Raw genomic sequence first — 12,821 nt, forward strand, 5'->3', positions numbered from 1 at the left:
AATTGACCATTTTAACCATTTAAGTGGAAGTTCGGGGGCATCGATACATTCACATGATGTGCAGCCAATCTCTACAATTCTTTTTATCTTGCAACACCAAAACTGAACCCATGAAACAATTCCCCATTCCTCCCTACTACTCCCCCCCTCCCCCCCCCCCCCCCGCCCCCGTCCCTGGTAATCACCATCCTACTTTCTGTCTGTATGGATCAGACTGCTCTGGGTAAGCAGGATCATACAGTATTTGTCTGTGACTGGCTTATTTCATTTAACGTCCACGAGGCTCATGTGGTCGTCAGAATTTCCTTCCTTTTGTAAGGCTGAATAATATTCCATTGTATGGATGTACCACATTTAGTTTGTGCCTTCACCAGTCAGTGGACACATGGGTTATTTCCACCTTTGGTCACTGTGAGCAATGCTGCTGTGAACGTGGGTGCACACTATAGAGGAGGTTTTGCAATATAGAGGTTTTCTTCCAAGGTTGCAAAAGTCCCAGGAATAGCTCTCAGTCCGTGTTTCAGCTCAGGGTACCCTGAATTTCTCTCCCTCTGAGAGGAGTGCCCAGGCTCCCTGCTGAGGAGGACAAGCCTGTGTGAGAGGGAGGGAGCTGAGTGCCTCTGACACGACAGAGCTGGGCGGTGCTTGTTGCCTTCCACCAGTACACTTTGTTTTCAAACAATAAAAGTAATGCATGCTTGAAAGAGGGTTAAGGAAAAAAAAAAAAAAAAGCAGAGGGGCACCTGGCTGGCTCAGCCGGATGAAGGTCCGACCTCAGCTCAGGTCTGTGAGTTCGAGTCCCGCATCAGGCTCTGTGCTGGCAGCTCAGAGCCTGGAGCCTGCTTCAGATTCTGCGTCTCCCTCTCTCCCTCTGCTCCTCCCCCACTCGCATTCTATCTCTTAAAAGTAAATAAACGTTAAAAAATTTTTAAAAATAAGGGGCGCCTGGGTGGCGCAGTCAGTTAAGCGTCCGACTTCAGCCAGGTCACGATCTCACGGTCCGTGAGTTCGAGCCCCACGTCAGGCTCTGGGCTGATGGCTCAGAGCCTGGAGCCTGTTTCCGATTCTGTGTCTCCCTCTCTCTCTGCCCCCCCCCTCCCCGTTCATGCTCTGTCTCTCTCTGTCCCAAAAATAAATAAACGTTGAAAAAAAAATTTTTTTTAATAAAAAAAGAAGTGGAAATTTGCTCTCTCACTTCTATTTCCCATTCCCCAAGGGTAGGATGTTCTTATATGAACACTGTGCATTTTCCCAAAAGCTTTCTTCTAGACATATACAAATATGTACATGGGTATAGTTTTGCTTTGTGTTTTATAAAACTTTATGTTCTCGCTCAACAATGTATCATCTTTCCATACAGTGGACTGAGCCATCCAGGGGCCCCAAGATAGATGTACATTTAAAATTCTGATAGGAATTTAATTTAAATAAATAAACACAAACATACAATTTTGGTAAGGACAGCTATATTGCCTTAACAAAGAATTGCTCCAAGTTACGTGTTAGCTTTTTTTTTTTTTTTTTTTAGTATCATTGATATACAATGTTTACTTGCTAGCTTTGAAGAAAGGTTTAAGCTTACTGTTTCAAGTTTCAGGCAGACATTTCAGTCTGTTCATGTTTGATCACTGGACATCCTTGTCGTCTGTCCAAGCAAATTGAAATAGCCTGTGGTCCTTAATTAAAATCTCCTTGGGAAATCTCAAGTTAGTAAAATTATCTAATGTTACAACTATTGTCTGCTCATAGTCTTAGGCAAATTTCGTGGGCAAAGATGTGATTGTTTATTTCTGCAGATGGTACATTTCAGGATCAGGAGTTCTCCTTTGAGTTACCAGGAAATACAAAGTTACCTCCTAAACGTTTGCATCTTGTTCTTTTAAGATTACATTAAAAATTTTTTAAAAAGATTACATAAATATATTTTTAGATACCACGTCTCTTCTGAAAAACAAACAAACCTTTGTCTCCATCCCCTTCTCTTTTTGATTTTTAACGGTTTGAAAAATTCCGAATTGCCTGGAAAGATCAAGCCCTCTAAGGCTTTTATGCTGATACCCCCAGGAGACAGACGTGCCCCAAACCCCGATTTTAATTACTTAAGCCACTCGCGTGGTTTGTGAGTGTCGGCCTGGGCCAGCGACTTCACGAGTCTCTCTCCGTTACAAAGATTTCATCGAATCGGGCAAATTTGTTCGTGGCCCACGAATCTGAAACTGAGCCATCGGGGGGGCGGGGGGGGGGGGGTTCCCGGCGGCGACCGGTCCCGGAGACCAGGAGTCGCTGGAGGGGAGACCGCGCCCTGCACCCTGTAGATGTCTGTACTTGCCGGGAACGCAGAGAGCCGCTATTCGCGCAGAGCCAGGTCCCCCCGGGCCCCTGCCGTAGTGCTCAGCCCTGAGTACTCCTGGAAGACCGGGCTCTTCTTTTGTGTTGGCTGCGTCCTCTCCAGGCGTGTCTGCGGCGCGCAGAGGCGCGGCCGCGCCCGGGGCGGGTGGGAGCGGCGCGGCTCCCGGGAAGGGCGGGCTCGCCGGCCTCCGGGGGAGCTGGCCCCGGGAAATGCTCGATTGTTCTGCGACGACTGACTTGCCTCCATCGGAGGATTCCAGTGGCAAAGTGACCCTCCCTTCCCGGCTGCCGCCCTGCCCCTCCCCGCTGCGGGATCCTAACGCGGCCGCCGCGCCGCGCTCCTCCTCCCGTTCGTTCCCTCGGGCTGCGGCTTCCTGAAGTTATTAGGAGAAATAAGGTAGCCGAGGGGGCCACATGGAAGTTGTGACAGCTCCCGGCGGCGCACGCCTCTCGCCAGAGCCATCACCTCGCCTTAGGAGTCAGCCGCTGACACGCTGAATGAAGGAGGGCCCGTTGCCAGCCAGCCTGCCGGGATGGGCCACGGTTGCTGCAAGCCTTATAACTGCCTTCAGTGCCTGGACAAGACGGTACTTTGCCTTCCCTCTCCTCCTCCTCCCCCCTTCCTTTGCACGGGCAGAGAGGAAGCCTGAGCCGGCCGCCTCTGTCCCTCTTCCCTCGCGTGTGTGTGCGCTTTGTTGGTGAGCCCCAGGCTGCCCTTGCTGGTGCCCGTGTGCTGAGGTGTGAGTGCGGTCCGCAGACGCGGTCGGCCTCACCTACCCTGCAGTGCCTTACATAATTCCCTGTCCCTCCAGTGGCACAGGCAGCTGTTGCATATTCCCGAAACCCGTAGGGCTCCGCGCAAACGTCTTGAAACCCGGAACGCCGAGAAAGCCTTGGAATATTCTTAGTGCATTTTCATGTACCCGTGAAACCCCAGACGTTCCGGCGGGGAATTGAGCTTAGCTAGGCAGGCTTCTTCCGGCCAACTGCTAACTTCGAAAGTTTACCGCTCGTTTCTACCAGCGGCATCCATCCTTGCCATTTACACGCTTAGGGTCAGAGAAGAAAACACCGGTAGGCTTGTCTTCAGTGCGCTTCTTTGCGTGGCATAGGGGGGTGTCCCAGAGAGGTGAAACCTTAACGAGCCGGAGAGGCCAAGGGTGTGTGCAAGTCTTCACTGGAGGGAAGATTCACAGCCAGGGAACGGAGGCTAGAGCAGGAAGGAGCAAGCCAGAGCCGTGTGGCAATTCCAACACAAAGCCTTTCTTTGCTTTTGACATTTGCCTGTGAGCTCACAGAGAGATGGGGGAATGATGTGTTGTTGTTGTTGTTGTTGTTTTAACATTTATTATTGAGAGACAGAGAGACACTGAGCATGAGCAGGGAAGGGGCAGAGAGAGGGGAAGACACACAATCCGAAGCAGGCTCCAGGCGCCGAGCTGTCAGCACAAGAGCCCGAAGCGGGGCTCGAACTCACAAACTATGAGATCATGACCTGGGCCGAAGCCGGGTGCTTAACCCAGTGAGCCACCCAGGTGCCCCTGGGGGATGCTGTTAATTTCACTACTAGAAATATGTTGGCAGGAAATCTTGTCTCTGTGATTTTTTTTTTTTTCTCACACACATTTGGATTTTTCCAAGACGCATGAAATGGATTTAATAAGGGGTTGAAATTGCCTCTTTTCTACCCACGTGGGCAGCAGCTACATAGATAGCTTGAGGTATCATATATGACCAGGTGAAGGAAAATAAATAGCTTAATATAAAGCACATTACAAGGAGGCCACTTGGGAACATCTTTCTTATCAGCTCTGTTTGTGAACTTTGACCTAGGAAAATTGCACTGATATTTTAAAAGTTACCCACCCAGTACTTTTGTTCCAATAAAGAGTAACTATTTCAGTGGGTTTGGCTTCGACTACCATGAGTGCGAACTAAAATATTTATATGTACATTTATGAGCTTTTACCAAATAGAAATAAAAAACATTTGCACTCAATTGTCTACAAATCCAATATTGAAGCGATGAAGCCTTCTTTCAAGAGAAGCAGTCACAAAAAGGTGTTGAAGGAAGCTTTGTAACCATAGTTATAATAAAAGGGAAGGGTTTGCTCCATGCACGACAATATTATACTGTTCCTCTTCCTGAGTCGTGGTACAGAAGTTTTAGAAATAGAAGCTGTAATCTGCAGACCTTTGAGAAAATATAGTTTAAAGTGAACTCCTCCTCCTTTTTTGTTTCAAATCAATTTCTTGAAAGTAACTATCTATCCCTGTGTCATGTTTGAATGTGGAAATGTTGGGAGACAACTAAGTAATACTTCATCTCTCCAGCCAGAGTGATGTTTAAGTAACTTTCAAATGTTTCAACTTTAAAACTCCAAACATAATACAGACTCTTCTTTCCTGATGAAAACTTAGTGTACATATCAACTTTCTCATTATGTGTACCCCCACATTTCTTGACTTGTCTTTTGCCATAGTTCAGAGTCTATTCCCCTGGGAGGTTTTGAAACTGTCAATTCACAGGTGCTCACGTGCGGAATTGAGGATTTCCTTTTTTAAGATTAAAAAAAGTCATTATTTTATTTAGCCGTCTGCTTTTCAGGGTACCTTCACAGGCAGTATGCCAAAATCACTTGCTTATTCAGCGGTCACCTATTGGGCCAGGCGTGGGATGCGGAGAGCGTTATGGGATTCCGCTCCAGTCTCCAGCCCCTTTAAATCCCACGGTAAAATCCATCAGTCTGTTCATGAGCTCTAACAATCCCAACACCAACGTTGAAAGAGGCCTGATAAAATTGTTGATAAAGTTGTTTCTGCTTACTTCAGACCAGCCTCATAAACCTTAAAAGAAAAAGAAAAAAAAAAAAAAAAAAGAATTCCTTAGAAGTTTATATGGATACAGGATTTAAAAACTCAATTTTGAGACCCTAATTGTGAACTGTTAAAACATTCTTAATTCTAGTGCAGCTAAAGATGTTCTGAAAAGAGTCAACGGACAATTAAAGATGCTTTTAAGTAATAGTTTCAGAGATAGGGCTAAGAGATATATATAAACCTGAGATGCTTTCTTAGCATATTCATTCACTGGGAGAAACTACAGAATCTTGTCTAGGGTTATTCAATGAATGAAAATGTGTTAGGTGAATAAATGGTTTTTAAAAGCCGATTGTGCTGTATGTATTTTCACCTCTTCAAAAAACCTATTCATTGACAACTTTCTTGCCGACTCACAGTATTTATAATACCTATCGCCCAGTTATGATGGGGGCTATCAAAGAATTCTCCGAAGGGCCCAACCTGACCTGTGGAGTTACCAGTTATTCCTTGGGTTGTACTTTCACCTTTTCCAGAGAAATTACAAACGGGGTAGGCAACAATAACACATGTAGAGCAATTAACACATTAGCGCAAGCCTGGAGTGTGAAAGTTATGTGGTACTGGCCGGACCTGTTTCTGGAATCTAGTGAAAGGAGAAATCCCTGCTGGAATCCTAGGCAAGGTTTCTTGGAAAAAATGGCACATGAACTGCACTTTGAGAAAGGGGGTGGAGTTTTAATGAACTGTGTGAGGAGCGGGAATGCAATTCTAAGCAGGGAGTGCATGAGGAAAGGTACTTTAGCCCAGTTTGATGAAAGATGAGCATAAACACAGTAGGAAATCCAAGCATAGAGGGAGTGTGGGGAAATATTTTCCAGGCTGAAAGCCAGACCCACGTTTTTGAACTTGAGTTGCAAGAAAGTAGAAATCCATCTTGGGATTTGAACAGAGAGGCAATCTGTGGAAAGACTCACTCTGTAGGTATTTTGGAAAGGAAAAAAGCGTGACCCAGAGAGGCCATTGGAACACCCCGATGGATTTCAGAGTCTGTTCACCTGTGGACTCGGCTGGTCCAGGATCAAGCCGGCCGCTCTGCACACACAGAAACTCCTTGCCCTTAACCTTCCAGAGCTAGTCATTCTTAGGAATGTTGAGTTATTGAGAGAAATAAATTAAATGTAAACTAGAACGCCAACTTGTTTTTTAACAGTGAGAAATGCAACTGACAAACAAATGGTAACAAGGCTGATAAATATGTATCTCTTTTTAGAGTCAACAGTCTAGCTTCCTAAGAGGCTTTGATAAGAATGGAATCTGAGCCAGCAAGTTATGGTCTTCAGGCATTCGGTGGCCTCAGAGCCTATATGTCCACGTTCCATCACCCCTCTAGCTAGAAATGCACTTGAGAAGGCGTGTATGATTGTCACTTGCCTTGGTGTCTTCTAAGGCTCCTTTTTCTCCCTCTGCTACAAGTCACTTAGTCTTGCTCCTCCCTTTAGGGGTTACTTTGCATATCTCCACCCTAACCTTACATGCATTGATGTTAATCTCCAAGGCTGGTTTTATTTACCTTTCCTCTAAATTCTTGGTGGGGGTGGCAGTTAGGAGAAGGCACCTCACTGTTCCTCCCAGGCATCTGGCATCTGACAGTGATAAATTTGGGAAGGTAATAAGAGAAAATCCGAGAAGGTCAAAGAACCTCTGAAGTGATAAATAAATGGATTGAAAATCATGGCACTGGCTAATCTTCCTTTGTTTTGCTTACTCTGAGATCCAGAATTTCCCAGCATTGCGTCTTTGGATTCACATTCCTTCACCTTGGGCCCCATAAGACTCTGTCCTTTCTAGTTGTCAGTTGATAATCCGGGTGGGTTATGGCATTGAGTTATTAAGTGCGGCTTCTTAGGCAGCTAGATGTTTTGCGATCGCAAATGCACAGGAAAAAGATCAGAATGATGCACTCTGAGTTTATTCCTTCTGATTTCTTTTAAAACAAGATGTGGTTCTGCTTATCTTTCATACAAGTAGACAATGACATGTATTTAAGAATATTAAATGTGAATGATACTTGCCTTGACCAGTCTCTATTAAATTGTACTGCAGAGGAGAAAAGCTGGTAGAAAAATACAGTGGCCTGTGTTAATTATATGTGAAAGAAATAATACTTATTGAAGAAGTCAAAGCATGCCGTCAGCGCTGCCTTAAAGCCACAATAACTGAAATGAAAAACAAAAGGTCAGTCCACCTCCCAAAGGAATTTTCCACGGAGCTATATTATGAATCTAGCCAAGCTTCACAGTATTGATACTGAAATTGAACGCAGCATTCACAAACGGTGGTCTGAAAACAACACAGAAGCCTTGGAGATGTCACCTTGTGGCTGGTTCATCTTGAAATACAAAAGAAAGTATTTCCGTATTAAAACAGGGTTCTGCCATGTAGAATTAAGCCCTCACCTGAACTCACAGAGCCATGAGTGAAAAGCAATATTGTTTCCAGGAAGAATGAAAAATTCCTTAACCCCTTTGTGGTTTCATGTGTATGTATGTATCTCACTTTGAATTTCCAAAAGTCACAATAAAAAGGATCTGGAAGTTTCTTCAAATAGCAGAATTCTGTAGGTTTCTTCTTTAATTCCCTGTATGGTTCTTTTGCTTAGCCTGTGAAAAGGTGGCCTAGCTTTGCACGGTTGAATTTTTTTTTTTTTTAATCTGCATTGACTCCAGGGCAGGCTAAAAAGATAGGAAAAATTAGAAATTTGTTGGGAGTCTGTGGACTTACATGTATGTATTTTTTAATGTGTGTGTGTGTGTGTGTGTGTGTGTCTCTCTCTGTCTATTTATTTATTTATTTATTACAATTAATTAATTTATTGCCAAATTACTATTTTGACGGTAGAGTACTGTTCCATTTATCAATTCATTTCTTTTCAACAAATATTTGAGGGCCCAGTACAAACACTCTTTCTTCTGACTCATCATATCAAAGTCACATCATCTTGGGCACGTGTGTGTCTTTTTAAAGGAAAATGTGGTGGGGGGAAGCGGGAGCTGATCAAAACACTTAGAAACTGCAGTGAAGTTTACAAAATTGTCATCAGTCCCCCTTGTAGCTGATCAAGTACCCCTTCAGGGTGAATCACAGACCAGAGGCAGGAGCATGGCAAGGAGAAGAGAAGGGCCCATATGATGGGGGTGACACAGGCTCCCAGAAATAGCCTCAGGTGCTGTTTAGGGTCACAGTTCTCTTGGCTCTTACCTTGGGTGCTCCCACATTCCTCCTGCTCCTTCTTCCTCTGGTCTCATAGTAACTAGTCTGTTCCTTTGGTTTCCGATTTGAGGAGGAGCTTAGGGAGCTCATGTCCAAGTGTAGAATCACGTGGGTGACGCTAACAAAGAGTGGCATTTTCACTCCCTGTTACCACCAAGTTCTCATGGGTGGCATCAACCAGCTGAACAGGTAACGCCCATTGACGAAGCATGTTAAAATGACAGAGTGTGGCAGGCCGGCTTCGGGCTTGGCCACACATCCAGTTACTTGAAGTCAATGGCACGATTAGCGGTTTGTAGGCTTTGCCAGGTTTGTGTAGCTAGGAGAGATTCATGGTGGCATTCGGCAAGAGTCGCTGAGCACCTTAGCGTGGAGAGCCATATGTGAGAAGTACAGGCTTCACTGTGCCAGACTTGCAGCGGTGTGTTTAGGGCTAGAGGTAGAGGGGGAGAGTTGGATGTTTCATGGGGATAGCTCATCTCGGATTCCATCTGTGAATACAGCGTATCATGCTAAAAAGAGTAGAGAACTCAGTGTGCAAAAGAGAGGTACGTGACCAAATAAAAGAGGTGCATAAGAAGACACAGCTGTTGGTATGGGGCTTGGATGAGTGTTCTCCAAGGGTCCATTTCCAGTTAAGCCTGTCCTAGAGTAAACAGTAATTTTAGAAGAATGGCCTTTTAGACTTTGCGATTTCTGGACTGTGTCACCGGGATCGTTTGGATGGTTAATACTGAGTTCTATTTTTAGACCTTTAGAGTGAAAGCAGGAGCTCGTGCTTGGCACCAGTTAGGAATTTTCCACTCATTCCCCATGTAGGGAAGCCCTGATCTCACACTGGGCCGTCAGAGGGGGCCGTGCTCATATTTCAGTCATCCCAACACGTCATCGCGCTGGACTGGCTTAGGTTGGGGAGCGAAGGGGAATCGTGGCATGAGACCCTTTCAAAGGGAGTCTTTGGGGCCACCTTCCTCCTGTGTGTTCAACAGAACCTAACGGCCTTGCGAGATCACCTTTGGAATCTGTTGAGCCATGATGGATGGCAGAGTAACTTGAGGCAGGAGGAGAGAATGGAAGGTTCCTTGAAGTTCACTTCTTGCGTTAAGGAAGAGAGTTCCTGCAGTCCTGTTGTTGTTGACTCACTCCACTGCAGGGCAGCACTAGTCATTCTGGTTTAGCTTTCAGGAAACAAAGAGTAACTTAATTGATGCAGAAAATTCATAAATCAGAAGGGTTGGTATCATTTCAAAAAGAAGCACTTAAGAAGAAAGGACTGTCGCCAACCCACACAGGCTGGCCTTAGCGAGCAGAGCTGGGCTGAGTCAGCATCTTCAGGAGGAACGGATTCACAGGGGTTAGGGATAGCTGATGGGGAAAGCTGAACAGCTACCCTCTCAGAAGTTACAGCCTCAGGCAGGCCATGCTGGAAATGTACTGGCGAGCGGCCAACAAATCCATACCATGGGCAAAGGCAGGTAGTTCCAACGGTGGGGTGGGGTGTGAATGCAGCCAGGGAATTTTTTTTTATTGAAAAGGTGGTGAGGAGCTGACACTGACCACCGATAAGTGCTCCTATCCAGTCTGAGAACTGGTGCAGTTTGGATCCTGAGGCTGTGTCTGTAATAGACTCTGGCTTCACCCCTTCCCAGCCAGTCGTGCACGGGCGGCTTGCTTAGCCTGGAGCTTCAGTTTCATCCTCCACGCAGGGAAATAGAACCCAGCACCCACCTGACAGCCTCACCTGGAGGACCAAGTGAGGGAAAGGGCCTACCCAGCTCTGTGCCTCACGTTCGCAAAGTGTTTGGAAATGTTCACACTAATATTAATGCTGTCATTAGCTAGACCTTACCAGAGTTTCGTTGTTTACCTTGACATTTAAGCCTTCAGGTTTGTTGCTAATGTTTAACAGCCAGTCTTTCCTCGGTAAGCCATCTGATGACTGTAGTTTGAAACTGCAGTTGGCTCTATAGGCTATGCTTGCGAAAGGTTGAGGTCGAGTTGGGTTGTCTTCCTTCACTCTTTCCCCATCACTGTCTCCCCAGATGGAGAGGGTGCAGGGTCTGTGGTCTCACCCGTCCCCTTCCTATCTCCCCTTCCATCTCTCTTCTCTTCCCATCTGCTCCCTTTCTTTCCTTGGTCCTTTTCTTTTATTCTCTCACTTGTGTCTCCCCTAAAGCGAGGATGGGTGGGTCCAGCCTGGCTGTCAGTATTAGCGGCAGCTTTTCACAACAGTGATTCAGGTCTGAAGGTTGCCCATAATCTTTACCAGAATCAGCACGGTCTCCTCACTGGGCCTCCAAGCCACTCCTTCCCCAAATGTCTCATTCTCCTGTGGCTGGAAAGTGTAGAGTGATTTACCGTGATCTGGGAGATCCCTGGGCAGGACACTGTTCACATCTGCCCAGGGCTTCTTTCCGGGGTGGGGGTGGTGGGTGTGGGGAGCTGAGGGAAGCGTTGGCTCATGTTAGAAATCAGAGTTGGTTTGTGGGGTTTTGTTAAGTTCTGGTTGTTCACTGCCTAACCTCATCTAAGTCTTTGCATCTGTCAGCACTCTGACTGTGAATACTTTAATAATGCTATTTTGAGACTGATAAGTACAGTACAGTTAACCCTTGAAGAACCAGGGATTGGGGTGCTCAACTCCTGCACAGTAGAAAATCTGTGAATAACTTGTGACTCCCCCAAAACTTCACCGCGAATAACCCACTGTGGACCAGAAGCCTTACTAAGAACAGTTGATTAACACATTTTGTATATTGTATTATATGCTATGTTCTTATAATAAACTAGGGAAAAGAAATTATTATTTAAAAAATCACAAGGAAGAGAAGATACATTTACAGTACTGTACTATATTTATTGAAAACAATTCGAGGGGCACCTGGGTGGCTCAGTCGGTTGAGCGTCCGACTCTTGATTTCAGCTCAGGTCATGATCCCAGGGTTGTGGGAGGATGAAGCCTTACATCGGGCTCTGTGCCGGGCATGGAACCTGCTTGAGGCTCGCTCTCTCTCTCTCTCTCTCTCTCTCTCTCTCCCACTCTTGCTCTCTGTCTCTCTCTCTCTAAAATAAATAAAATTTAAAACAATTTTGAAAAAAGAAAACAAATTGGAGTGGGAGTGGACACACCCAGTTCAAACCAATGTTGGTCAAGGGTCAGCTTTACTTCACTTCTCTGGCTGTGCTTAGGAACTGAGGATTAAAAATTATTATTCTTATATATATATACACGTGTATATATATATATATATACACATGTATATATATATGTATATATATATACATGTGTGTATATATATATATATACATATATATATATATATATATATATTTTTTTTTTTTTTTTTTTTAAGTAATCTCTACACCCAACGTGGGGCTTGAACTTAACAACCTCGAGATCAAGAGTTTCATGCTCTACCAACTGAGCCAGCCAGGTGTTTCTTGATAGGAGAAACAAGTTAATTTTTTCACTAGTTTAAGATCCTTTCAGGGTGAATACAGAAAGCTAGCCACTCTGGAATTCCAGGTTTTCATAATTTGTAGTAACACGTTGAAAGTCAGCCGGCCACATTGTGCTGTGTTGGAGCAAGCAGGGAATCCCTGTGGTCTATCTGATTAGAACGCTTTCCCAGGTATCTAGACTTCGAATTGAGAACAGAATCAGGGCAGAGCCAGGAAGGTATTTTCAAAAAGCAAAACAAAGCAAAGAATAGAGCATAAGAATATGCCATATTCCTAAACACATTTAGATCGTTAATGTGGATAAGACCCTAGTATCTATAGGATATTAGTCAGTTGCAAATAAAATGAAAGAAAAGACTTCTAAGAACGACTAACACTTATAAAGAGCTTGCCAAGTGCCAGATTGCATATATTACTTCTAATTACTAATTACTTTGCATATATTAATTTCTTCAACCCTCTTTATAACCCTGTGCAGTGGGCTTGGCATAGAGGCAGCATCCCTTAGTGATTAGGAAACTATCTATTCTCGGGTGTGATTGCTAGACTTCAGATTTAGGGAAGGCAAGGATGCTGAGGGCTGGGATGGAAGGAGAGAGCTTTATGAATAAAATGGGAGCCCACCGTCCCTCAAAGGATGCGTTATCGCTACATTATTCTTAAAAGAACCATGAGCTAATCCTTGTTGATGCCCATGACTAAAATAGCTGTCAGTTTATCACATAAATAGTTTTATTTGGGTACTATGAAATTATGACATTGTGCAGCAAATCCCTTTGGATGACCTGAGACCGTCCGTCCCATCAACCCAAAGTAGCACACGTGTTACCTAGATCTGCGTGTTACCACCACCCTGCCCCCATTTTTTCATGTTTTTTAATTGAGTTTTTTTTCTTCATGGCGAGTTTCGTGACTTC

The 12,821-nt window shown here is 44.8% G+C and overlaps 1 protein-coding gene across 4 annotated transcripts in view; it reads left to right on the forward strand.

The window, feature by feature from the left end:
• The window catches only part of MTUS2 (microtubule associated scaffold protein 2), a 637,113-nt gene that overhangs the window by 563,609 nt on the left and 60,683 nt on the right, over positions 1 to 12,821 (forward strand). The window contains exon 1 of one of the 4 annotated variants that reach the window (XM_047860769.1): positions 2,883 to 2,936. The exons of the other annotated variants lie outside the window; for them this stretch is intronic. Coding sequence (XP_047716725.1) covers positions 2,883 to 2,936 — 54 coding nt within the window. Of the gene's footprint in view, positions 1 to 2,882; positions 2,937 to 12,821 lie in introns of those variants that run through there. 4 annotated transcript variants of the gene reach the window in all.

This window comes from Prionailurus viverrinus, chromosome A1 (assembly GCF_022837055.1).
Source record: "Prionailurus viverrinus isolate Anna chromosome A1, UM_Priviv_1.0, whole genome shotgun sequence".
NCBI classification, from domain to species: Eukaryota; Metazoa; Chordata; class Mammalia; order Carnivora; family Felidae; genus Prionailurus; species Prionailurus viverrinus.